Source organism: Struthio camelus, chromosome W (genome assembly GCF_040807025.1).
Source record: "Struthio camelus isolate bStrCam1 chromosome W, bStrCam1.hap1, whole genome shotgun sequence".
Classification (NCBI taxonomy): domain Eukaryota; kingdom Metazoa; phylum Chordata; class Aves; order Struthioniformes; family Struthionidae; genus Struthio; species Struthio camelus.
Window position 1 is genome coordinate 60,364,829 of NC_090981.1, and position 27,715 is coordinate 60,392,543.

At 43.3% G+C, this 27,715-nt stretch overlaps 1 protein-coding gene across 10 annotated transcripts in view; it reads right to left on the reverse strand.

The window, feature by feature from the left end:
- Nucleotides 1–27,715, reverse strand: part of LOC104138512 (CUGBP Elav-like family member 4) — a 721,557-nt gene that overhangs the window by 32,276 nt on the left and 661,566 nt on the right. For 4 of the 10 annotated variants that reach the window (XR_011137468.1, XM_068925635.1, XM_068925634.1 and 1 more), the window contains exons 9-11: nt 24,121–24,186; nt 22,218–22,298; nt 16,507–16,650 (exon numbers count right to left, since the gene is read on the reverse strand). Coding sequence is in view for 9 of the 10 variants with exons in the window: in XM_068925635.1 (XP_068781736.1) it covers nt 16,507–16,650; nt 22,218–22,298; nt 24,121–24,186 (291 nt within the window). In the remaining variant the exon portion in view is untranslated. The remainder of the gene's footprint in view (nt 1–16,506; nt 16,651–22,217; nt 22,299–24,120; nt 24,187–27,715) is intronic. The other 6 variants (XM_009666153.2, XM_068925637.1, XM_009666155.2 and 3 more) reach the window with 3 other exon arrangements.

The window sequence follows — 27,715 nt, forward strand, 5'->3', positions numbered from 1 at the left end:
CTTTGTCATAAGCCTTCCTCTGGATGGAGCCCAGAGCTTGGTAACTACACTGAAGATCCTCCAAATCAGCATTCAAGAGCATGGCCAATGATGGCTCCAGATGCAAACCTTTGATCCAAAGACCCCTATATTTGGGGGCAGATGGTCCCACTGTGTGTCCACTTATGTAACTAGATTAGTCTCAGGCAATAGAAAGGGAAGTAGGATCCTCAAATAGAGAAATAGTCAACTTTTCTTAAAACTAAGAAGTGTTCTTGGACCTACTTGCCTGATGCTTGCTACACAAAACTACTATCACAGCAACCCACTTTGCAAGAGATTGCAACAGAAATGAATACACATTGGTGCTTACTGGCTTTCTTAGGCCAGAAGTAGATTTTTCTGGTTCTGGGTGTCAGTCCACTTGTCTGACTGCCATGAGAGAAAGACAACAATTCTTACTGGTCTGGTATTGAATGTCACTAGCTAAGCAGAGGACTTCATTCTTCAGAACTTTCCCCTCTTGCCATTCAATCCATATTCATCTCAGTGGAGTGAAATGGGCAGATCAGAAAAGGTAAATACTGTGCACTACAGAATCTGCCTCTCAGCCTGTGGAAGGTAAATTCCCATGCAGTGAAAGAGAAGGAACGGTCTGCACGTAGGCTGGGTACCTAGCACAGAAGTCCATGCCCCGTGTCTCCCTCATGTCCATAGCATAGCCAGTGAGGTGATAAGACGGGGCGTTGTCCAGATTACGAAGATGGGAGAGAGCTGCAGACAGTGCTGGCAGTTGGTTAGGTCACAGGCTCCACTCCTTTCCTTCTTAAGCATTTCTGTTAGCAATTAAGCAATTAGTTATCAATGTAACTGTGCCCTTGGAGCATGGCTTTCTTGCTTTTGTTACTAAACCAACGAAGGGTGAGATCTATGAATTGCAAGGAGGCATTTTTTTGCTGGGATGGCAACAAGGAGGTGATCACATCACAGACACTGTCTCCTCTGCAGGAAGAGCGCTGGGGAGGAGCTCCCACCCTTTTCCCCCCATTGGGAGCTGACCTCTCAGCCTCTCAGCACTTCTCCACTGCCATTTCATTTCTAGGACTGCTCAGTTTTTCTCTTCCTAAGTTTATTAGTCTTATCAGAGAATGGAGGTTTTCCTTTAATTGCCTTGCAAGGTCTTTACCTTGCTATGTTCTTTACACGATGTACCAGCTGCTGTCTTGCAATTTTTTTAGTGCTGTAAAGAATTTCAGGATACAATCTGTATGTAAGTAGCTCTATAATGTATGTGTGCATTGGAAGGTATTGTATTGTAAGGTGATTTATGAGTACTGGAATACTCAATAAAGGAGTATGTCTGCAGATCAAGGGCATAACATTTCAGCTATTTTCCAGTGTCTAATAGGGTTGGATGACTTTTTGGAATATTTAACCTTCCACTGATGTTTAATCATGTCCTAGTGAGATTCGTGTATCCAGTTATCCATCCCATCCATCCATCCATCCATCCACCCATTTTGTAATGTATGAACAGTCAGTAACTGACGACTGTGCTAAACAAGTGCTATTAAATATTTCACTTCTGTGGGATGAGATAATTGGAATCCAATAATATTCAAAGAATGAGCTAAGAAATTTGCTTAACCGTTAATGCTCATTTTTGAAATTTATGGAATATTAGAAAAACTTCAAGTTTTCCTGAAAAACATCTACTGTTAATTTTTAAGTTTGTAAACCAGATGACTTGGTAAAATTAGTTAATCATTCATAAATCTAAGTAAAATTATGAAAATATTGATATGAGATGATATGGTAAAGAATTTAAAAATATAGAAGTAATACCCATCAGCATGCTTTAATGGAAAATAGTTGTAAAAAAATGTAAAAAATATTTGTAAATTGTCACTTACAATATGGAAGAGTTTCTAGAAGGCTTCTCCAGGAAAATGCTGAAAGCTTTGTGTTATTCAGTATCTATAACATTTCCTTTGAGATATCTAAAGTAATTACTGGCAAAATTTGCCAATCATACAAAAAATGATGGAGTGATAAATAATGACAGAAGTAAGTCTGACAGACCTAGGTCAATGGGTAGGCTGGATTCTGTTAAACAGTATTCATTTTAACTCAACTAAATTCAAAGTTATGTATCCAAAGGAAAAAAACTGGTAGGCTTTTTTTATTCCTCATAAAAAATGGAATTCTTCACTAGAAGACAATGCCTCTAAAAAGAACATAGGGGTCATGATAACAGCCAAATAAATGAGCTCTCAGCACTATGTTGAACTACTTGAAGGGCTCAGTAACAGACTGTGAATTTTTCAAATAGAAAAAAAAGAGAGCTTGATGATTTCTACTGGATGGAAGCAGGCATTTGACAAATTCAAAATGGAAATAAGACACTGAGTCTGCATTTTTTTTAAATAGTGAAGGTAATTAACTATTTTGGAACATCTTGTTTAGCAATAGGGGTGGAACACTTATCGCATGAAATCTTGACTAAGAGATTTTCTAAAATGGATGCTGTGGCTCAGTCAGAAGGTATGAACCTGACACATGAGCTGAGGTATCTGGCATATGTTATTTAGCAGTTCAGAACAAAGGATGAGAATGGTCCCTTCTGATACTGCCAGTCTGTCTATCTGTCTGTCTAGTGTTCATTTCACACAGGTATTTCGAAAGTCAGTTCTTGCCTACTAATCTGGCATGGACTGCAGTAACAGTCATGACAGAGGTGACAACTGATGTTAATGCTTTATAATAAATGGCCCCAAAGTGTGGGCTGCGGACCACTGAGACAGCTGACTGGTACTCGTTCTTCATCTTGCTTCCAGCTGAGAGAAACTGAACAGATGGGAAGGGGAGATTAAATGAAGAGTGAAAGTAGATGGCATGATTAACTTTCTCTAAAGGTCAGAACACCCAGTGCAGAAGGTAGCTAGAAATACAAGAGCATCTTCCTGATGTCACCTTCCTGTCTTCCCGTGCATGCAACTACTTCCATACATTGATGCAGTGTGAGTGTGAATAGGCAGAGAAGTGGTCCACGTTATTGTGCCCTGCCAGTTGGATGCTCTCCAGGTACTCCCTCAAAGAAGCAGGCCTTCTGTGAAGAAGTCTGAGGGCTGTAGATGCTGACCCCGATCATGATGGTTCAAACCAGTAAGGATTTTTCTGCCTATGATTCTTCTTTTTCACAATCTGTTCTTTCATATTGAAATTGCTGTCATGACTCACATTGAAAGTACATGGTTAAGATTCAAGATTAGACCAGAATTTGAACAGTTTAAATTACTGCATGGCCAGATATGGGATTTTGACTCCTACGTTTATAGAAACAGGCCCGGCGATAACATCTGTAACCAGGGCTCCTGATCATGAAGACCTTTCTCTAAAGTGAGAAAAAGAAGAAACAAAAACCTGATGTGGAAAACTACAACAGATTTCTCATCCTAGGAATGGAGCTAATGTTAACAATTTCTCTTTTTCCTATGATCAGAGCTAATCTAATGGTGAGCAACTAATTACCTTGTGCTCAAGATGGGGGGTCTACCCATTAGGCAAGGTAGGAGCTGAAGTCACCCAATGAATGGATGGAAGAAGTGAAGGATCCAGGTTTCAACCAGTCTTTGGGAACCTCATGAATCAGATGTTGGGACAGTATATATCAGTTCACAGGCCTGCTGTGAACAAGAAGCATTGTGGTTCATCTAAGAGAAGCACCATGTTCAAATCCAGCTGATGATTATCTTCCTCACAGGAACAAGCTAGCCAGCGAGGAATCTTCTATAATTAAGTGAATGTTATTTGGTCCTTTTTTGGGTGATAAATAGAATGGAAGCAATTGCCTAACAGACTTCAGAAACAGAAGAAACTCTTCTTCTTGAATTGCTTTCTGAGAATTGGCCTGTATTGTGAATGTCTGAGGTCCTAACACATTAATATAAGGTTTATAGGGGGAGTATATATAGCTGAAAAAAAAAAAAAAAAGATGAATTCTTGAGCAGGCAAGTTCTTCAGGTGTAAAACCAGAAGCAAAGATCAAGCTTAGTTTAACTAAAATGTGAGCGGGACCTAAGCATTTCAAGATGCTTTGAGAGTGTTTCAGAATAAAGATGAAAGGTATTACTACTTCAGATTTGCTGAAGTTGCACAGTACAAAAAAGATGAAAATAGCTACTGAAGCTCTCACCAGTCATATCCCACTCCATTTCTTATCTTAATCTTCATTTGCACTGCTCTTAGGTTCTCTCTTGGATCCTACTTATTTTGCGGGCTCTTGATAAAGAAGATACTTAAGAACAGAAAATCTACCAGAAAGACCAATTATCCTTCTTGGTCTATAAGAGATGTGCGTTATAATTCCTTTTGCTACTATTTCATGGTGGGGAGGTGAATTCCTTCCTGAGTTAAACCAAAAAAAAAAAAAAAAAAAAGGGAAGGGACAACAAATCAGGAATATATGCTATGAATTGTACTAGTGGCTACTGATGATTTTTTAAAATCAGTTCCCGTGTCCCAAACAATCTCTGAAATAGATCAATTCTTGATATAGTATGATACAGAATCCCCAGCTTGCTCCTGCTAATCTTTACCTAGATGGAAACTAACCATTTCTTTATGTCCTGCATACCTCATTATGAGTAGGGTGGGGCAACCTAATAGACATATAGAAAGATTCAGAGCTTCTCTTGCGGTACTGTTCAGAAGTTCTTATTCAGAAGCTAGAAACAGTGATGAATAGCTTTTGGCCATGCTTTTCAAACCAATATATTACTTTATACGTGGGCCACTGTGTGAAAAAAAGCTAATAAAACAAAAAATTAAAATCAACAAGGAAAAACCTTCTCATATGCAAGGTGTCTTCTGGGAAGAAAAAGAAAAGAGAAAATCTCTTAATATCTAGATCAGGAGTTTGTGAAGTGGCACTAAACTATGCTGGGTACCAACAGGAGAATGGAAAGATCTGTAGAAGCACATTTTAAAGTGAAAGAGTCCTCAGATAAGATTCCTGATGCATATCCAACCAGCTGTTATATCTGTGGTCCTTTCAGTAATGTAAGACCACCGTGCTTTCAATTACCCATAATGGACAAGGAGATGATCAGCTGACTTCTGTCATCAACATCCCTGAGAATTAAACACCTTCATACTATAATGTAGCTGCAGATAGATAAATTCATCTGGCTTTGCAAGCAAAGCATTCACCACTAATGTCCTTCAAAAGAGGACCCTGAATCCTGGAGATTGTGAAGCTCTGTGAAGAGCCTTCTGCAGTCTCTGGGAAGAGTTACAGTTAGTTGGTAGGATCTGGATCATGCCACAGATTGCCAAAGCCTGATTTAAATTTGGCTTCAGGGGCCTCTGCCCAGTGACCCCTTGAACTCTTGATCCAGACTTAGGTGGAAGATGGGAAAATACACTTACAATTTAAATACTGAAATAAGGGGAGTAGAAATATCACTGGAAAACACATTTATGAAAATACCTTTGGTTAAAAAAACTTAAGATCTCAGAAAGACATAGTGGTTATTGAAAATTCGGACAAGAATCTTGATTTGAAGGAGTAGGGTAAAAAATATGAGCCACCTGAAAAAATGCAATTCTTACACTGACTTGTAAAATCAAAAAGTGAAACTTCTTCTCTCATAAGTGCTTTTAAAAGCCCAATAACAGAATGACTCTTATGGAGCCTGTTCAGCTACCTCAGGAGGCGTACAATGGGCAAGAAAAATGCCTGGAAAACTCTGGCACTCTGGTGAAGGGTTTTAAAGGGAGATTAGAGACCTATCTTTAGGGTAATTATATAATTTCACCTTTAAATGGTCACCTTTAAATTTATGGGGTCATAAGGTCAAAAAAGGATTAAATCTGTTTCCTCTGAAGTAGCCAATGACAGCAGCTACTTTTATATGGTAGAGACCATGTAAAAGAGACCTCCCTTTCATAATGATAAATATGCCTGGGTGAATATCAAGGGGCCAGATGCTCACCTGGTGAAAAGTGGCACAGCCCCATTGTCTCTAGGTTTTCCATCGGGCTTCATTGCAAGAGGCAATTAGTGCCGTGTCTGGCTGCAAGGAAGGCCGACAGCATCCTGAGCTGCATTAACAGGACCACAGCCAGTCAATTAGGGAAACATTTATCCTCCTCTGCTGAATAAAGACCTGACTAGATAAAGCCCTGAGCAACTCTGAGGTCTGACCCAGTAGTTGACCCTGCTTTGGGCAGGCGGTCCAGGAGGTTGGACTACAGACCTTCTGAGGTCCCTTCCAACCTGAATGGTTCTGTGAGTCTATGAATAGACAGAAACAGTGACTGTCATAATTTATGACGGATAATCCCAAACTAAAGCCATTGGTCATAACTGTAAGGCCTTATTTTCCACTAAATACTCACATCCCCCACGATTATACATCCATCCCTTAAGGATTAGAAGTGGAGAGAATACGGTATGAACACATCTTCATGAGGTTTAACATCAGAGCTTTTTGCTCACAGGCTTATCTGAACCTTGTTCCATCTAGCTTTTAATAATCCATTTACAGAAATTAACTGCAAACTAGTAATGAGCACTGTATCATTTACTCAAAACTTTCTTCTACCTAACATGAGGCTGCAACTCCTATACAGTTATCTTTAAAGTACTCTTAAGCATTCCTGGTTCAATGGTTTGTCACTGTTTTTGACCATCTGCACACATATTAGCTACTGGAGAAATATATATAGGTGTATGTATATACATTTATATACATATATATGAATATATAACAGATGAGGACTGGGGAAGCGTGGCCTGGATTTGGGGATGATGTTGAGTTTGACTGAGGATTTGGAATGAGGAAATTGAGGAAACTAGGAATGTTTAAGAAAGGTATCTATTTTTACGGGGGATCTGCTAGTTGTTATCCTGATGATAACCTTTGAGGATGTCAGCATATACTATGTGAAATCCCCATCTGGGGATTATTTTTGATTTTGATTTGCTTACTTGAAAAGTGAGCATATCAGATGCACCGGTACATTAAAAGAATGAGAAGGCTGTGAAGTGAAGCACTCAGGAGTTAGAAAATGCAAGAACCAATGTTATCTCTGAAACTTCAAGTCTATGTTTTGTATATCCGTTATGGCATTGCTTCCAGTCACACATTTCTGTATTCTTCTTTTTCACAGCATCCTTGTTTTAATTACGGTAGAGAATTAATGTGTTTTGGGAATGCATAACAGGGTGATGGAGACGGCAATGTTGGAATGTGGTCAGTAAACAAGGCAGGGTAAGGATGGTTTTGTAGTTATACAACCAAATGCTGCCTTGGAGGACCGTATTGGATCCCTGTTTCTGCCATAACATCCCAGTTATGCTAGGTAAATCATAAATCACAGACTTCCTTAATAAAATCTCCTAGGCTACTCCTATATTAGTAAATAGGCCAGGTTCTGAATGCAAATTGAACAACACGGATTGCATCTATATGTCTAACTTCTCTTAGCCCTCAAAAGAGGGCGGCCTTGTCTATACTGCTGACTGGGAACAGTCCCTGGCCCTTGTCATCGCTGAGACCATGTCCAAGCATTGTCCAGCAGGGAGCTAACTGGCATGGGCTCAAGTACAGCCAATGGCTTACAAACATTAAAAAAAAAAAAAAAAAGACAGTTATGGCACAATGCTTGAGCTGATATCCAGGGCCTCTTTAGTTTACCAGTAAAGACGAAGCCTTATTGCCTGTTTCTCTTTTCCCTTGTGCTCAGTGTGAGACCTGATATTTCCCTGGCAAAAAGGCTGTGTGCCTCTATCTGCATCTAAAGTTGACAAGAACATTGAACGCCCTACACCATGTTAAATACTTTAAGAAAACAAGCAAACAGGGCAGCCAGGCTTATGGCATCTCATATTAGGCATCCAAGATTAGTAAACAGTTTTGAATATCTTTCTATGCCTCACCATCCCCTTGCTAAAATGAGGACAACATGAGCACTGTGAAAGTGCTGATACTCAGCTCTGTGAACCTCTCAAATGCTGTGCTGGGAAGGACCTTAGACAAGCAGATGAGGAAATAATAATACATTCATATTCATAGCAGGGTTTGAATACTGTGTGGTAAGGAAGGCCTGGGGCCAAGCACAGAGCTGTGAGGATCTGTTGAACAGCTGCTCAGTAACTAGCTAGCTGACAGACTTCAAAATACTGAACAGCAGTCCTGTGCAGTGAATGAGAAAGGATAGATGGACGTAAAGAAGCTGAAGATAGATATATGTGGAAATGGATGGATGTTTGGATGGACTGATTCTACAGCTCGGATTCACCTTGTTTGAAACAGGTCTTCTTGGAAAAACAAAAATAAATGTAACAGGTAGCCAAAGTGCTGTGATGGGTTTCTAATTTCACAAGAGCAGGATGATGTAAGTCTACACTCTACAGATCAATCACCTTGAGTTCAGAAATGGACCTGCCTGTTTGTGGATCTTTTTTTAGGGCTTAGTAATGTCGTTGGAGTATCTTCAGATCTGAACTGGTCCGTTCACAGAATGTACGAAGACAAGACAAAGTGCTATTTTAGGGATCCTAACGTTATATCCCAGGCCATGCAGTTGTCATGCCCATGCCCCACGCTGTGAAAGCTGGTATCCCGGTGCAAGGGGATTGAACTAACATGGCACAATTAACCCTTCTCTAGCATTTCTGCATGTGTGGGTGTTCACATTTGGAACTATAATATCCTTGGAGCATAGGTAGGATCAGCTGTATACGATTAGACCCAGGGTTCATCTGTGCTATCTAACATCAGAAGTTCTTTTAGGGGAAGTTGCAATAAACAGCATGCTGTGCAGGCACATATGAGGTAGTCTGCCCCATCATGTTCTTTTCCTAATACCCAGTGTGGAAGCATTAGTTTGAAGCCCAGGGCACTAAGTTTTTAATCTCTTTCAAAACTCTTTTTCTTTTTTCCTTTCTTCTGGCATTAACTCTTATAAGTGGTCATTTCCATTAGTCACATAAATGGCCATTCCCTCTTTGAAGTTCATTAAATGAGTAGCCACAAAGACCCTGCAGTAATGAATTCCTCCATCTAATTACACCATAAGTGAAAATATTTCAAATGATTGTGTAAATGTGCATGTGAGTAGGTATGTACAAACATATACATAGCTTTTAAACATATTCTAGATATGGACTATATCTATCACTTGGATGGAGAGGTGGATAGAACAGCAATAAATACAGCTGGACAGATAAATAGAAGATAGATTCTGCTAACATATTCTTGCCTAATACATTGTTAAGCTACAAAAGAAAGCAGAAGTCCCTGTGTACAAGGTATAGATTTTCTTTAATGTGAGTTATTGGGAAAAGGCAGAGCTGTCTCTTTAAGTGGAGATCTGCAAACAGCTGTTCCTTATGCATACATGCTTGCTTGGTCTGAAAGTTTTGGTAAGTCAGTGCATAACTGACAGTTAGATTTATCTCCCCAATAAGCAATCAACATTATAATAAAGGAAAAATGCTTTCAGTGCACCTTTGAGAGTGCATCAGAAATTAATCTAAACATCAAATTAATTATAGTTTATAAATGAATAGTGGCTCACAGCCCTAATACTTCTCCAGCTCCTCCTCCTCCTCCCAAAACCTCCCCCAGCCGACTGCAATGGCTGGAGGTGCTATGTGGTGAGTTTGATGAAAAGCGCCTTCTCTTTCCTACTCGCACAGCTATTAGCTGGAGAAGTGTCCCTTCTTTACTCCACGGACGTGAAGTCTCAGAGTCTGGCTTCTTTGTATTAAAATAGAGCGTGCCTAGCAAATAAACTCTTGTGCCTCCTTTCCCTTTTACCTGGGAGCCTGAAACACCCCTTTGATGGTGTCCTGTCCCTCCTAGCCTACTTTCCAATGAAGCTAGACACCTCGTGAGTCTTTGCTTGGCTGTCTGGCTGCCTGTGCCAGGCCCTGGAGAACGGAGCAGACCTCAACAAGCTAGTGCTGATCTGAACTGAAACACTGGGCGGGGGGGCAGGGGAAGGCGGTGAAGAATGCCTAATATACCTGGAAAACTGGCTCCAAATTGTCTCAATTCAAGCACTCAGATTAGTGGGTTTTTTCAGTACACTTGAGCTTTTGGCCCACAGCTGTATGTGTATGACCGTCTGATATTGCCCAGGGACCTGAGGCAGAATTTATTGCCACTAGATCATTCAAAGTAAAGGGCATGGCCTAATTCCTTGGACTACAGGGAGAAAATGTGTGGCAGGGACTTTTCTTAGGAAATTTGAAATCAGGCTAAAAGTAAAAATAAAAACAAACCCAGAAATTTAATCATAATATTGTTAGCAGCAGCAAGCAGAGCTCCACCTCTCTCCCAACTGGTTTCTAGTAACTCCCTTATTTAGTGAGAAAGGCTATTTTCTAAAGGAAGAATCAGAGGGAAAGAAATTACTCTGAGCTCATAAATAATTCTCATCTGTGGGTTTTAAAGCACTGTGCAAAGGAGTCAGTGTCCTGCTACAAGAAAGGGAAACCGAGGCACATGGCCCACTTGACTCATGGTTGACAAGACAGGACAGACACGAGACTGGAATTTCTGACTCTTATACCACCCTACTCCCGGATTTGCTCATTTCCATGGACAAATTTAAGGAGAGCTGACTCTTTTATTAAATGAGAACCTGGCAGTTTTGGCAGGATGTATTGGAGGCACATTGTGAGCAAGTGCTGAGCAATATTTTTTTCTGTGTACCTCGGGGTCTGTTGTTCCACTCCCATGTCTTATGGAGTGCTGCCAATGCACTTCAGACCCGACCTACAATGCCCCTGGATCCAGGCCCCTGCATAGTTTTGCTGGTGCCCCAGTCTCTTGATGTTTACCTTGTTCCTATTCAACTTCCACGTTGAAATGCTGTAGACAGTTGTGACCTGCTTGTTGCCCTGCATCTCTCACCCCCCCCCCCCTTTCTGCCACCACATTGCAGTCTTGAACTGCCACAATATGTTTTTAATAATATGATACAAGCTCTACCTATTCCCCAGACCTTCTCCTGAGCTTCACCCCCTCCTGTGTGCCGTCATCATTCCTCACTGCTTTTCTCACCTTTAATCTCTCTCCTTTGGCTCCCTTGTTTCTTTTCACAAGCTGGAAGCCAGAAAACGTTGAGTAGGAAATAAAAAGAAAATATTTAACAGTGAGAGCAATTAACTGCTATGTCCCTCAGCAAGTGGTGTCTTCCTTCTTTTGGCATCTTCAAAGAACACAGGACATTTTACCAGATGGGGTGACCCACTAGCAGCTGTACAGTGGACTCCCTGGGAATGTGGGAGGAATGGGAAGGAACGTGGGCTGAAGCTTGATATCCATGTTGCACCAAGAGTTAAACAAGATGGTCCCTTTAGTCCCTACAAATCCATGATTCTAAGGATCCATCACAGTATGTAGTCAAAGCTAGAACATTTCTATGTTTCAGATGGGACATTTCAAAAAGGGGTAGGAAATCACCTGTTATCAGTGTGGGCATCCCTCTGGAATGCACAGAAGAGGAGAAAAGTGTCCAGAGGACACGATCACTGCCACCCTGGGGTGCTGGATTATGAATTGAACCACAGTGTTTCTATGGGCACAACAGAGGCTCTTCACAACCTCCCCAGGTTATTGTCCCTTGGGGAGAAATGGACTCTGAAAGCCATCCCACACCAGAAGGAGTGGGGAACTTGCACAAACTGAGGAGACATGCACAGTGCCTGCTGCTCAATGATGTGCAAAGAGCCAGCAGAGGCAGGTGCTCGCGGCTCTCAGAGAGGGCTGACTGAACGAATGATTTTCCACATGCACCAGTATAGCAATTTCTCTGGTTTTAATTTATCTACATCTTATTTGACACCTTAGGGTAATCATTTGGCCTCTGCTGTTCCATCTATGTCCTCGTTTTTCTAATTTCTGTCATGTCTTCCTAATTAATATTGCCCAAACCTATCCTTTTCTCACTCTCTTCTCTGTTAAAATATTTTCCTAGAACATGGCTGTCTCTATATTTCACTATTTTAATGTTTTCAAATGCCTTCTCAAAATGTGGCCTGTGTGACAACAGTGAGTGCTTACGAAATTAGGCCTGTATCATAGCTTCATCCTATCACAGAGGCGGAGTTAGCCATGTGTGGGTAATGTGAAGACTTGCTCTTCTCACATTGACTACTTGTCTTAGCAGCCTTAATTACATCCTTTTACCACGGTTTTTCTTTTTGCTTGTACACAAACTGGTCACACTTACATTATCTACATGTCTGAGAAGGGAACTATCACTAGAACTGTTATGAGCAGCATACAGATATGTTGCATGCCCTTTGGCAATTAGTAGATATCTACACATAGAAAAGCTCACCCATGTGGTGGGGAAGTGAGAGACTCAGCGCAGTCTCTGACTTGCGCAGAGACAAGATACAGCCCCGGAATCCTGCAGAAGTTGAAGCTCAAACTGCCATAAACTGTGTCTCAATACGGAGCTGCTGGGTCCCAGATCAGCCTGCCCTGGGAATGGGAGAACTGGCTTCAAGGAGCATCTGATTAAGTGTAATTTTTCCTGAGTGAGACAACGATGCCTGCTGTGGTCCTGTCATTTCCCTAGGAATGGACAGTATGCCTCAAGTGAGGAGAAACATGCTGACAGTAAAAGAAGTGTATGGGAAGAGGCTACAGCTGTTTACTGGAGAGTGAGTGAAGGAATAGCAGGTGAGGAGAAAGAAGGACAGAACTGTGAAGGGCTTTGAAGGTGAAATCAATAAGTCTGAATACAAGAGGGTTGAAAAGGCAGTGCCTGAGCAGAATCCCAAAGAGATGCTGGTGTGGTCACTGTGGCAGAGGCTCAGCCCTTGGGTATAGGTAGGATGTTGGTAAGCGGGTGGGAGAAGTGTGGTCTGCACTTGGGCATGTTTCAGCTGCCTCAGGAAAGGGAAAAAATAAAAGTCAGAGGCTTGAAAAATTGTAGAAGGAGAAAAGGGAGGATTTGGATTGAGTCTGGATGTGTGTAACGAGGAAAGTCTTGGGCAAAGACAGCTCCCAATTTAAATGAGTTTTTTCCATGAGAGGTCAAGGTTGTTTCTCAGACAGTCTTACACACGATAGCAAGCAAACCGGTTGTGGAAAACAATAGACATATTTTGACCCCTTTCACATTTTATACACGAATTTTCATCACATTGGTGTTTGCTATAGTTCCTGTTCCTCGCTCCTCCTTATCAGTCAGGAGGCAGCCTCTGAATGGGGAATGTGAAAGGTTTCATGACCACAGCATAGTTTCTGCAGAGCACATAAGTACTAAATTGTTCTCTGCCGGATAGCTGACTCCAGGAAACGAGGAGAAAGGCTTGTGACTAGTCTTGTACTCTTTCTAACACTCTCATGGCTGCCCCTATGCTGTCCTGCCTTTAGCGGCCAAAGCAGCTACTGAATCCATCCTTGTGCTGGAAGTGCAGTGGAGGATTCAGAGCCAAAAGGGAAGGAATAAAGTTCCTTTTTTGAGATGCTACACCACTGACTCACTCACTTTGGGCTAGTTACTTACAGGTAGTCCAACAGTGAGAGAAAAGCAGCAAATGAAGTATTTTCTGTTCCTGTGGAAAAAGCATGGTGACATTTTTCTCCACAGAATTTTTAAAGTTTGTCTTAAGCGGGACTTCTTGATAATTTCTCAACAACCTGGGGCTAGACTCTGTTACAGCAATTTACTTGGGATCTGCATAGCAGAAACATTTTAAAAGGTCATATAATGGTTGAATATCTTTCTGGGACCAGGCAGAATTGTCCCTCCAGGCTACCAGTTGGAGAGCTCTGGCTGGGTTAAAAAAAAGTGAAACAGAAAGCAAATGCTGTATTTTTACATGTTGAGTTTTGGGAAACGTTTAAGTAGAAAAGGAATGAATTTTCTGACTTTCAAAATTACAAAATATCTATCTTTTCCTTTAGAAAAGAGTAATTTCCCCCTAGAAAAAATTCTTGACTTTGTAGACAAAAATGATAATCAGCTGCAGCTTCAGCGGACTTAGCAAAACAAATGAAAGGCCTGATTGTCTGTGATACCTCAATGTTTTTGCACTGTTCTAACTTTGAAGGTCAGCAGGGTGGGAGGTTTTGAAGAGCAGTGTGATATACTTGTAATAATTAGCTGCCTATATTGTGCTATTTCTGTGCCTCTGGAAACGATGCCCATGGCAGCACATTCAACACGGTTGGCTAAGACCAACAGTCACACCAGGCACACAGCTTTATGGAAAACTGAGTTCAAGTCAGAGAAAACTAGGCTGCTCCGATCTAATGCCCAAGACCTCAAACTGACTGGACTTAGATATGAGAAGCTAATATAAAGTGACTAAGATCCATTCTCTCTCAGTCTCTTTAATTCCTACTTTTACTTGCCTGCGGGCTTAACGTCTACACAGCCAGAGGGCATCTTTATGCTTTCTGGCTAGAATATCCCACCATTAGTTTTGGAGGTTACTGCATCAAACAAGTTGCATTTTAGGTTCTCTTCTCACATTAAGACTAACAGTGAAGATAGATACATTTATGCTTAGATCCCGCAATCTCTCCTTAGCTATCAGTCATAACCTCACAGTGCTTTGGAAGCAGCAATGAAGTCAGCTCCACAACACTGCTCCACAAACTAAGTATGTGTTACCATCCTTGTAGCCTTGTAGCCAGAGAGCTTTTGAAATAAGAGGAGAAAAAGTAAATTTCTGTCCAGAAGATACTGTCTTTTACTGGACTTGGCACTCACCTCACTTCTTCCCCATTCACCCTTGGTCTTCTTCCTTGTGAATGAGGAGAGCTCAGTACGTCCCTAAATATTATTTGTGATAGGAACGGCAATCTATCTCGTTGCCAAAGCTCCATTTCTAACCCACTGATATCCTTGGAGCATTAGCTTTCAATGTTACCTAAAGTTATTCTGATTTATTCATTTTGTTCTGAGCTTTAATATGGTTCAGGATCTAAAAAGACAGCTGGACTGTGGAGAGAATGGGTCTAACCCATAGTTTCTCTTTTGAACCTTCCAGCTGCTTCCTCATACCAAAATCTTTTGTCTTTTATTCCTCTAGTGCTTGAGGCTGCAGGAACCCAATGACTGCTGATGAAGGGGAACATGACGTCACCTCATGTTAGGGGACAGGGCTCCTTAAATCAAAGAGCAAAATAGCCTGTTCAGAAACTCTGTGGCTGGGCAGGAGGAACTGTGCACAGAGAAGGGGCACAAAACTCTTGGATGATTCTTGCATGACTCTCTGTCATGCACCAAAGCTAGCAAAGAATGAGCCAAGAGATGTGGGAGCGGGGCTGTCCAGGAGGGGAAGGGGGAAGGCGGCATGGGAAGGAAGCATAGTGTGGGGACTGAGAGTGGCTTTAAAACCAAATGAAACTCCAACAAGTCTTAAGTCTGGAAATTTGCCTGAGAGGCAGAGTCCAGCTCAGCTGCAAGTAACTGGAAAAAGAAAAGCAATATTTTGTCCCATTGCACTTTTCATGGAAAGTGTAAGAAAAACATGGGATGGTGGAGAACCAGTAATTGCACATCCCACTGGTGGGCACAAAGATAGGGGAGATCCCTTATCCCCTGGGTGGGATAGGACCAATCACAGCAGGATCCCCACCCCACAGCACTGCCCAAGGGAGACTTTACAGCAACACCCTCAGAAACAGTGAGGTCCCACTGAGACATCACACACTCATCATCATGCGGCTGTTGGCCGGCTGAGCCCTGGGTGAGTGCTTTCTTTGTGGGTGCAGCTTGGGATGTTCCTACCCAGTGCACTGCGGGCAGCTAAAGCTGTGCTTTGTTCAGGCTCCAAGCTGGTGGAGTTGAGCCAGTGGCAAGGCCAGAGCTGTGTGAGAGCAGTGCTGCTTTCAAGTGGGTAAACCCAACCTCTCAGCATGGCCTCCTAGCTGAGGGTTGGCTTGGGCTACTTGCATCTGCTGCGATGCTGGCTCAGGTCTGGCGGGCTCAGAGCACGGCTGCCTGCAATCCACCAAGTAGCCATCCTCGCAGAAGACTGGCTTTTCAGTGGATGTTGCTCAGCCCTTCTTCCTTTGCAACTAATGCATTGGAGAGCTGCCCCCAGTTTCTGTCTTCCCTTCAGCCCCACAACCTGTTTTTCCCTTCCATTAAATATTAAATTCCCCTTCTGCCACATGCTCCCACTACTGACTCCATCAGCATTTCACCTACTCCCAAGTCCCATCCATTTTGCTCCAGATATTTTAGTCTCTTCTGCACCCTCTCCACCTCCCCTTCCAAAGTGGGGTATTTTCTGCCCCACCAATGGCACCCACAGCACCGAGGTGCTGGTGAGATGCCACTCCTTCACCTCTAAGCAGTGCACACAATTCTGAGCATGAGACAATTAGGAGAGAAAAAGGGAAGGGGGAAAGTATCGACAGGAGTAAATCGAGAGAAATCATAAAGCTTAAGCAGAGAGAAAGCAGTTTGAAAGGTAAAGTATTCAGAGAAAGCCCTTTCCTGGATGAATCTAATTGTTTTGTTATCTTTACCCACCAAAGCATTTACTTTGGTTTGTCGCCCGATCCACAAACACTTTCGAGGAGATGACATTACCGAAAGGCAGGAACATCTGCATCAGCTCAGCATCCCCAAACTCCTGGGGCAGATGGTAGATAAACAGGTTACAGCCCTCTGGTCCTGTGAAGAGAAGGAAGACTCATGAATAGAGAAGAAAGACCACATGGTGGAGATTTACTTTGGTGTCCCCTCTCCGGCTGGTGAGGAATCTTCTCTAGGAAACAGTCTGTACAGCTGGCCTTAAAGAGTCTTGGTAAAATGGTTCCCTGTATTCCTCTGCACATCTGCCAAAGTCTGGCTTTCCTCAGCTGGGAAACAGTGGCTGGGGTATGTGTTTTCAGAGTCTTTTTTTTGGCTAATCTGTGTATTGTTACTGTTTCTGGAAGAGAAAGGACAGATGGGTTTAAATCCAAAATATGAGGACAGGAATTGTCTTTTTTCCTTAGTGCTGTAACAAATATTATTAAAGCCTTCAGAGGCTGCTTGGAAAATTATTCAGAGAAGAGTCTTTTGTTGGAGAATGAAGTTTTGTTAAAGTTGAGACTTTCAGAAAATGTTCTGTTGAAATGCATTTTGGAGCAGAAAAGTGAAAAACCTGCCTCTGCTTGAAGGTGCAGGAATAAAACTTTTCAAAATAATTTTTTTTTTAAGTATTAAAGTGTACTATGCTTGTAGCAAAAGTCAAAAGGGAACGTTTCTTTCCATGTGGTTTTGTTGAAAAAAATAAGTGTTTCAATTGCTTGCATTGTTCCCTGGCAGAAAACTGAATAGTTTGAGGAAGCAGAGAGTGTTTTGTGTGTGTGTGTGTGGGGGGGGTTATTTCCAAGGGGATTTCCAGTTTCTGGCCAGCTTTGCACAGACCTCAACAGGTAACTCTAGCTCTGGTTTGCTCTGGAGGGGCTGAGGTGAATTAGTGCATGTTTCCTGTCACAAGGGTAAGAGGACAGAGGGAAATGAGGTTTTCTCCTCCTTGCCAGCCCATGCCCCTGTGACCTAACTGAGCCAGCCTTCTCCCATTCATGACTGGGGCATGGTGTGGGGGAGGAAAGGGTTTTTTTTAATACTCTTGCTTTTTTCATCAGGGCATAATTAACGGTGTTATAACACAGCAAATTACAACTTTGCCTTTCCTGTTAGGGAGAAGAGTTCGCCTAGATGCTCCCACCTTTTATTAGCCATTACTCAATCCCCCGGCTGGCAGAAGAAGTACGGTGAAGTCAGGATTCTGACAGATGCCCATTTAAAGCTCATTAAAATTCCTGGGCCTCAGTGTGATTGAAGTCACAGGCTCTCCACATTTCCTTTTGGATTAATGGAAAATGAAGCCCTAATGAATATTTGCTAAGCACAATTTTCCCCACTAATTTGCTAAAAGGACTGTCATGAAGGAACAGCTGATACTTTGCATCTCACGCATTTCCTGGAGGTCATGAGGATGGTGACAGGGTTTCTTCCAAATAGGGGGATAGTGGTATGGTGGGATAATTAACTAATTAGGCACCCAGTCATCTGCCTAGCTAAATTACTTTTGAACCTCAGTGGCCCACATTCAGGCTCCCCTATTTTATGCCAAGCTCTTCCATCTCTGCCCCCAATGCTGCTGTCTGCCTCTTCCTTAGTCTCCCCAGTCAACAACTATCCCTATCCCAGTCCTTGCTGCAGTTCAGTTCCACCCAATGTGGCATTATTGGCAAGATAAACTAGATATGTAACAGTCTGAAAGTGTTAAACAAACACTGACCCCCTTAGGTCTCTGTTAGAGTAGAAGAAAATTCTGCCCAGGAGAAGATCGTGGTCCAGAATAGCAGGGAAAAATTCATTCGTTCATCTGAACGCACCCCTGAGCACTTCTGCTGTGGGATTTGAGATCCGCATTTCAATAGATGGGTAAAATCTTGGCCTTGCTGTAATTAGTGGCAAAATTCCCACTGACATCACCAGAGCCAGCAGTTTGCTGTGTAAAACTGGCAAATTCTTTCAAAAATGCCAGCTGCATTTCCTGGGGTCTTGGATGTGTTGTGCATGAGTAGGGATTCTGCCTGCATGTGCTGAGAAACACCTACTAAGGCATAAGGCAGATCAGGAGGCGTGTAACTTCATCTACACCAAGTTTAGAGGTTGGCTCAAGGAGAGAACAACCCTTAGCTAACCTTGGAATCTGCATTGCCTCACACTGCTGAGAGACCAAGAGGGAGAGACCAGGGAGGAGGTAAAAGGGCAGAGACCTTCCTAAAAGCTCAGTTCTGCTCCAAAACATAGATGTGAAACCCATGCTGTGGCTTCCTGCACTGACTCAGACATTCAAGGCCAAACTCATTTTGTTGCTAACTACAGAGGATTTTTGCTAGTTGCAAACTTCACCTGCTACTGAAAAACAACCTGGGCTATTTGATTTGTTTTCCTACCCTCACATATAAAAATACTGCCGTTAGGATTAAACAAGCAATTTCTTGTTATATCCATCCATCCATCAGTTATCTTTCACAGTTAGACTTCTCAGTAAAAAAATCACAAAACAAGCTTTCTCTGGCTCTACCTTGTCTTTTTTGCTTGAGTCAAGCAAATCTGGGCACTGTGTGGAAAACTATACATGTATATATGGCCACCACTTTGTGCATTTATATAGGTTTCTGAGAAACTGAACACATGAGATATTCAGCTCAGAATGCTATGAAAAGCAAGTTAATTCTCAGTGCACTTGTGCAATGAGTTTTAAACCTGGATGATTGCAAAGAGAGAAATATCACAGTTGGAAAGGCAAAATCTCACTGAATACTTCAACTGTCAAAAGAAAGGTCTTGTTTTGGACTGGGTTAATGGATTATTGGAGACCATTACACTTGGCAGTCCAGGGCTGAATATAGTGCCAGAATTCTTTACCAAACACTTTAATACTGATTTCCAAAAGGGCTGTAAGTCAGCTCAAGATCTAGCCCTGACAACGCTTTATGAGAAGAGAATCAAGGTTCATTTTTTTACCCTGGCACCTACCCTGACTCTTGGATTTATTGCCTAAAATAATATATATTTCTGTTCTGGAGCACATGTCAGAGAGCTCCACAGTGGATCTATGTTTATTTGGCCTGGTTGGGCCTGAATTTACTCCTGCTAAACAATTGCTATGCAAGTACTCCTCAGCCTCCAGCTCATTGCTGCGGTGGTATAGCATGTGCACGGCACCAGACCCAGCCTGTTCCTGCATGTCCACTGTCAACACAAATAAACTCCAAGTACCTGAGCTGGGGTCAGCTCTCTATCATTGCCTTTATAACGCTATGAATCAGTGTCATAAGGAGAAGCTACGGCTAGAGAGTCCTTCTAACAATAATTAAAAATGGGCTCACCCATAAGGATGTGCAAAGTTAGCAGGCAGCCCTTGGGCTGGCTGCACAGTAAGTGGGATGTATGCCTCACCTCTACAGCAAAAACTGAGAGGCTATAACTTCTTTGCCCTTTCTTCGGCTTCTGCTTGCTACTAGGTCCCCAGCGTGCCTGTGTGCAGGGCAGACACGAGTCACAAGCCTGTACCACTCCAGTCTAATGTCTAAGTGTATTTCTGAGTTTCAGAAGCTATGTCAGGATGAGTAACAAATTCAAAATTACCCCAAATTTTGCCTGGTTGACACGGTCTAAATCAAAACTTCATCTTCAGCGTTGATCATTTTGGATCTGTTCCACCCCATGCAAACTGTCAGCTGCTGACAGTCTCAGCACTCATATGGAAGTAATCACTAATCTCTACAGGAACGTTGCAGCAGCCGAGCAGCCCTGGGCTTGTTATCCAACCAGGATGCAGGACCTCAGAGTTAACATTGTTTTTAACAATGCGATTGCCAGTGTTATTGTTGTGGTAGGGCTGGTTCATTAACGAATCAATGTTTGTGCAGATCCTTGCAAACATCTTTTCAGTACTGAGTATTGTTATTATTAGAGTTCCCTCTTGCTGTGTTTTCCTGTTAAAGGTTAGAGAGGCTTAAAGGCCTCGACTCTGTGCTAAGATGGAGCATTGTTCCTCAGAGATTATGCCTTCCAGCCAGCAGCAGGGAAAGCCACAGCAAGCAAGCACTGCAGATGAGTGGAGAAGGGCAACCTACACTGGACGAGTAGTCCGTCTTATATATCTGATCTCCAGCCATAGTCAATACCAGCTCTACCTTGCAAGAAAGAGCAAGGGCATATGAGATAACTTGTCCACCGGGTGACACTCTCCCTCAACCCACACAGATGGACTGTGCCTTATGAAGACAGGGGTCTTTGGGCAGTGGGTATTCAAAGTATGCACAACAGCCATCCATTGCTTCTGATTGTTCCTGGCCCAATGCTGTGCTAAGCTATGGTCTGCTCGCCATTTTGTCCTGTGCTTAATCTAGCCCCAGTAAGTAATAAAAAGCAAAGTCCTTCAGCATGGGGGAAACATCTCTGTACTGATACCTTAGGTCTGTGCATCTGTTCTCACAGCAGGGACATGTACTAGAGCTAATCAGGAGCTGGAAGTTGTGTTCCCCAGGAAATTCTGACATCAGAAAAAAATTAATTCGAAATTAGATTGAAATGCCAACATTCTAATTTTCTCACAAAATGGAATTTCTCCCCCAAAGTAGTTCTAGGCCATCAGAATGTTTTAGTTTGATAGTGTAATCTTGATTCATTTCATTCTGACTGTTACACCATATTAAAATATTAAATATCATTATATATATATAAAAACACATATAACAATATATCTGAATTAGTGATCTAATAGAGGATAAAAGTTGAAATGTAATTATTTAAAATGAGGGTCTCCACACTAAGCTGAGGCACCTAACTTAAATGCGTCACTTAGGAAAGCAGTCACCTCTTCTAATCAAAAGAGAGCAATAGACTCCCTAGGGGACAGCTGGGAATACCTAAGTGGATTGGCCTCTGAGGATCCCACTTCTCTCCACTGACAGCAAGAGGAACGCAAGGGACTAGGCTCTTCATTCAGACAAGCCTTTGGGTACACAACATTAAATGGCACGGATACCTGTCAAAACATTTACATGCAATAGTGAGAGATTAACCTCTCCTTACTTTTGATGTCTAAAGGGCAGTTATCCCCTCCTGTGGGCTAGTTAACCCAGGCTCCTCCCATAGTCAGTGCAGAGAAATAGGCAGTTCTACATCATTCATCTCATCCCAGCATAGATGTTGTGCCCTAGAAGGGTTGATTTCTCTCCAGATTATAAAGGGTCAGGCTGAAAGGACTAGATCAGCTGGTAGTCTAAATAGCAGGTGTTTGAAATCGCATTACTGGCTTCTAATGAAGGGTCACCAGTGCTTTGTTTCCTATTAAATCCTTTATTGCAATGCAGCTGGATTTTTGATCTGCATTCTTGTTGACTGTGTCTAACACAGACACCCGGCTGGACATTGTTGCCTGTGTTGCTACCTGGCCTTTCCATGGCCCATGCACATCAGTATGCTCCCCTCCCTGGGGGCTGCAAAGAAGATCTCAGCAGTGATTCCCCACAAAGATGTTCCTGCAGATTATTGTTAGTATGGATGATGCTGTGACATGTATAGAAACTGGGAAGAGACTCCGTGGACCAAGGATTCAAAGCAGTGGGGCATTTGATGACAACTCTCTAGGTGTATAAGGAAGGGAAGCAGAGAGGTAGGGATGGCATGCTGGGGCCAGAAAGGAGAACAGCCCATTTACTCACCTTCTCTCTGTTGCTGTGGGATCATGGGAGGCGGCTGTGGGAACGCTTGGCTAATCTGGCCATAAGCAGCAGGATAAGCAGCTATAGGGGAAAGAAAGGGAGAGAAGAAAAAGGGACAGATTTCAGCACGGGGAAACAAGGAGCTTTCATACCAAACAATCACACTAAGCTGGAGATGGGCTGTCCACCTGGATTTTGGCTCCCTAAAGGGAGAGATCTCATACAGTCTGAGATGTGGTAGCAACATCACAGCGGCGCTCTAGACGGTGCTACTTTGCTGTGAGCACCTACCGACCCTTCAGTTTAGTCAGCAGCAAGACTTGGGATTACCCACTGGTGTAAATGGGGGACTCCACTGAGATCTCCCCCAGCAGAGACACGAACCCATCCCAGATGGTACCACAAACACGTTCATTCACTAGCCCAGTGTGTTGATACCCGTGCTTATATCCACTCAGAGAACACATGCACTGTTTCTGTATGTGATCTCTCTCACACTTTGATTATTTCATATGCTCATAAAAATGGTTCACACATGTATTTCCTCTCTCTCTTACTCTAACGTTCATATGCGTGCACACTACACGTGCAGATTCACATATACACTCTCAGGTATACATTTTCTTTTACATATATAGGTACTTTCTCTCGCTCAGAAAGACAGTGGAAACAGTGTGCAGCAATTAAACAGTTTTCCCCACCTCAACTCCCCCACCAAGCAGACAAGGGGAGCCACAGATGGTAGATGATGTGCCTTGCTGCTAAAAATACAGAGTACGGGTCGCCTGTGAGCCCAGAGAGAGAAGGATAGGGGGCATGTGTGTGCAGAGGGGTTAATTAACAGCTCAAAGGGTTGAGCTGCTTCCCATCTATCAAACCTCACAAGCAATAAATGACAATAACTAAAACACCGGCAAATGAAGCCCTACATGGAGAATTAAATTAAGTTTCCAGATACAGTGCTGACATGAGATAATAGCCATTCCTCAGCGGGAGCCCATGATTGCTCCAGTTACCACAGGAAATAATGACTTCAGGGTGGCAGCTTCCTCACAACATTTGCCATGGACACCTCGCGAGGGGAGGCTGAACACGGCAGGGTCGTGGTCTGCACCAGGTCACATTGGCTGGTGTCAGTCCATCAACTGCAAAGGAGCTGCTTGGCATACAGGGCGACATGAGAGCAAGTGGAGGCTGACCCTTTAGGAGTCATGCAGAAAGCTGCTAGGGAACAGAGAGTATATCTATGTAACCCCTGAGCAAGCCTCAGACTAACCAGCTGGGGTTCTAGCAGCAATGTAGCAAGGATAGCCCTAGAGCTGGTGGCTTCTTAGGTAGGTGGGACAACCTCCTCTGGGCTTCCTACTTCAACAGCTGGACCTCCAGCCTCACCAGAGCTAGTGAACACTAATGTATCTCACATGTGGCCACATTACAACGTAGGGGCACCCTAAAATGCGGTTAGTACAGGCATACCCTGTCAGGTGCAGCAGACGAGGCTCTGCAGGGTCTGGCTGCCTGTCTCCCTGCTCACTGGAAGACTCAGGAGACCTGCTAGAGCAAGTGCCCCACCAAATCAGTGGGGTTACTGGGCTGATTTTCCACTTGTTCACTGTGCTAGGTAGACCTGACCCTCTTCTATCAACGAAGCTGCACCAAAGTATAGGTCAGCGGGAGCCTTTCCCTAGTATTTCGTGAGAGAAGATTACCCCCTTGAGGAGAGAAGAACCTGGGCCTTGATGTTTGTTTTCATGACGAGCGCAAATTTAATCTGGGACTCTCGTGTCCTCGTTTGTCCCTGTATCAGCAAGCAGCTCCCTTCCCCCAGCCACCTCAGGTATGTTCAGATATTAAAGGCTTTAGATAAATGAAAGGTTTATTGGGAGTAAGTGTTAATACTAACGACCTGCGTACTGCTGCACTCCAGCGTAGGCTTGCTGCAAGGGGTCTGCTGCAGTGGGGCTCTGTGCTGTGGAGACAGAAGAGAGAGAAGGAATTAAGAGATTAAAAACATAATAGACACCTCACTTTCTCTTCCCTCAGTAGTGGTGTGTGGTGTGGGACAGCCAAACCCAGAGACTGAAGGTCACAGAACAGGAGCAGCTCACTCGCCCTATGGACATCACTATGCACAGCCCCCCATGCCTGACAGGGGGCTCTGTCCTCCCAGCTGCGATCCTGTGGCACTTTGGAGCAAAGGCACACAAATGCTAGTAAATATCCTACAGGGATGCTGGATGGGATGGAGCTGCAGGGTTCCTGAAAGGCAGCGGTGAGCCGCAAGAAGTTTTTCCTCGTGAGAGCATCCTTACTTCCCTTTAGGCATGATGGCTTGCCTAGGCGTGCATGGGTTGTCCTACTGCGCACCTAAGCGGGAGGTGAGCCTCGGTATGTGCGTTTTGAAGTAAAGCCACCACCAGTATTGAGTGCTATAGTGAGAAACTGCAGCAACAATAGCACCAGGAAAAAGCCCCACTGCTCCCAGGAATCCTCAGATCTGGAAGGGGAGAGGCACTTTGGCAAGAGAGAAATATCTTGTGAAAGAAACCTCTTGCTTCCTTTCCCCACACTCTGTATGCTACATAAGCATGAGGGTAAAAACATAACTTTCATAGTTTGTTGAGATAAGACGTGAGAGCTTGCTCTTTTTTTTCTTTTCCTTTTTTTTTTTTGGTGGGAGAGGTGTTAAAACAATGCCTGGCCTTGGCAAAACAGACAAACCTTATTTCTAAACTCTCAGGTCTAAATCTGGGGGCAAATTTAAGTTACGGAGCCCACCTCTGATCATGCAGATTATTGGCACTGTGGTAATCAATCCCCAAAAGCCCTCATCTTAGCCCAGGACTGACGCTGCAGTAGGTGCTTTGCAAACTCAGATCTAAGTGACAGCTACAGTTGCAAAAGAACTTTCAATCAGAGCATAAAACAACAGGTGCACAGCAGAATAGAATGGAGCACTCGCTCCTGCCATCCTGATGTCCCTTTGAAGGACGGCTTTGCTGCGAGGCAGCCCACCATGCAGGAGGAGGAGAGGCTGCTTGGAGGGAAGGGGAACACCGCTTGTCTGCTCCAGAGAGGATGCTGTGAATCTCTGCGTAAAGCATGCAGTCCCTTGCTGGCTTCAAAGTGCATTTTCCTTCTTACACGTGTGCCTTCCTCCACCCTAAAACTGTTTATTTTTGTGAAACTTTGAAGGCTAGCTCAAATAAAACTAAAGCTAGTTAAGATTTTTTTCCTTTTTCCCCTTTAGTTGACAGGTGGAGAGGGAGAGAAAGAGAGAAACGTGTTGGATAAGCTCTTTCTTTATCTGCAGCAATAAAATATTTAAAGTAAAGCTTGGCTGAACCTCCAGTCCAAATGTCACCTTGGCCCTAATATTTCACTTCTTGTTATGAGTTTAATTTGTATTTATTGGTGCTGCATAGTTCTACATTTATGCAGTCCCTCCGGCTTCATACTTTTAGGATGATCCCTTAGGGAGCTGGCACTTTCCCCCCCTCCATCTCACCTGCTTCCTCTCTACATGAAGGTAGGTGTAGCTGGAGACAAGGGCTTGGAGGATGTGAAGATTTGGGTCCTCTTGGAAGAAAATCTGGTGCCATTGACCTATTCAAGCAGACACACTAATTGCATGCCAAAGTGCAGAAGAGGCTGGCAGCCATAACTGTTACAGACCCGGGGAAATGGGTAGAGTGTTTTAGTACAGATGCAACTGCCCATTTGAACCTTAATGTCAAAAAACACCAGTGATTGTGATGGAAGCTTGCAGGGTTTCCTACTACACTTATCTCCTAAAATACAAGGAAGAATGGTGAGAAGACCCAACTTGGAGGGGAGAAACCCAGCTATCCAGTTAAGTCTTTGAGAGGCCAATTAATTACGGCAGTCAGTGGATCACAAGGACTTTGAGGACAGGGGAACAAGTGCGATCCTGGGCTTAGCCTGCAAGGGGCTGGTTGAATCCCTAGCTGACTTTCTGAGGACGAGTGCCTCAGCGAATCTGTGTGTGAAATGGGAAAGCACTTCATTGCTATAAGATAAAGCCTGTGGAGATCAGAGGAAGGCATAACAGAACCACAAAGCAGTACTGTTAAAAAATAAATGCTGAAGGAAACTGGAGGAAATGCTTGCAAAATATAAAAATTGTTTCCACTTATTTCCGCCTTCTCGAAGAAGGCAATAATTAAACTCTATTTTTTTAACCTCTGCTCAAAACTATTTTCCCCTAAAAACAGACCACTGCGCATAGTGCTCAGGAAGAAGAAAGTGCAATTAGGGATGGCTGAGTGATAGGTCAGTTGCTGCCCCCATTGGGAGAATATATCCTAATAACTTGGACTCCCAAAACTGACCAGGTGTGGTCAGGTGGAAGATAACTTCTGAGGAAGGTGACAGGACATGTGGTGAAGGGGGCAAATCTTTGAAAGATAACCGCAGCATTGCAGTCTGAAGTAAACAGGATGATCTACTGTGTGTGAGCGAACGGCATTTGCCCTTCCTTGGTGGTGCCCATGTGTTTATAGAGCTGGAAGAAGTTCTCTTTGCTGCTCAGGAGATGAAGTTGGGTTTTTCACCATTTTGGTGTTTGTGTGTCTGGGTGAGTTAGAAACTTTGGACATAGTTAGGGCCATGACTGTTCATCTCTCCTGCCAGAGTGAGTTCCCTGTTTCCAAGAAAAGGTTTCCCTCTTTGCACTCACAGCATTTCTAGCTTCTTGACATTTTTTCTGCCCTAGGTTAGCCTAACTGGAGCAGCAGGTCACACCTCTCAGATACTGCAAACCAGCTCTCTAGGAGGGCAGTGTGGGAGGAGAACTGGGCTGTTTGGAGCAAGCAGTCTGGCTCAGAGCACCCAGCTGATGTCCTGTGACTTTAGAGCAGTATGGCTGGTGAATGCTTCTTCCAAGGTTTCCATGCTGACATTGCCCAACCTGTAGGCCTTACAGAAAGGCAGTGTAAAAGCTGAGCCTAGAATCTAGGCATGCTCATTCCCTCTCTCATGGGAGGGAGGGATGAATGCCTCTCCTTTGACACAGGAGAAGTCATGGAGCCTATCTGACTGTGGTCCTTTGTTTTCCTCCTTGCCTTATCTGTGAATGCATGGAAATTCTCTGCTCTCCTAGCTATAGCTGAGTCTATGTCCTCACCACAGGGTGCTATAACAACAAAAAATCTTCAAATGAGGATCACAGTAGGTAGCTCCTTTCATCACTAGATTTCAAGAGGCAGATAAACCACCAGCTTCCAATGATTACGATAGCTCATCCCCTTGGGTGCTCTTGGAGAATATGGGTAGCCAGAGAAGCTCTGAGAGATTACCTCTTCTTCTGGCAGAGTTTGTTCCAAATTTGTTGAAATGTGTCATTGGGCTGGTTCCATTTTAATGATATTCCTTTGCAAACTGGGAAGGCTGCCCATCTATACAGGTTTCTGACAGAAACCTGCTTTTCTCTGTTATGCTGCCAAGGTGACAAGCTCCTTTGCAGGCTGGTGTCAGGT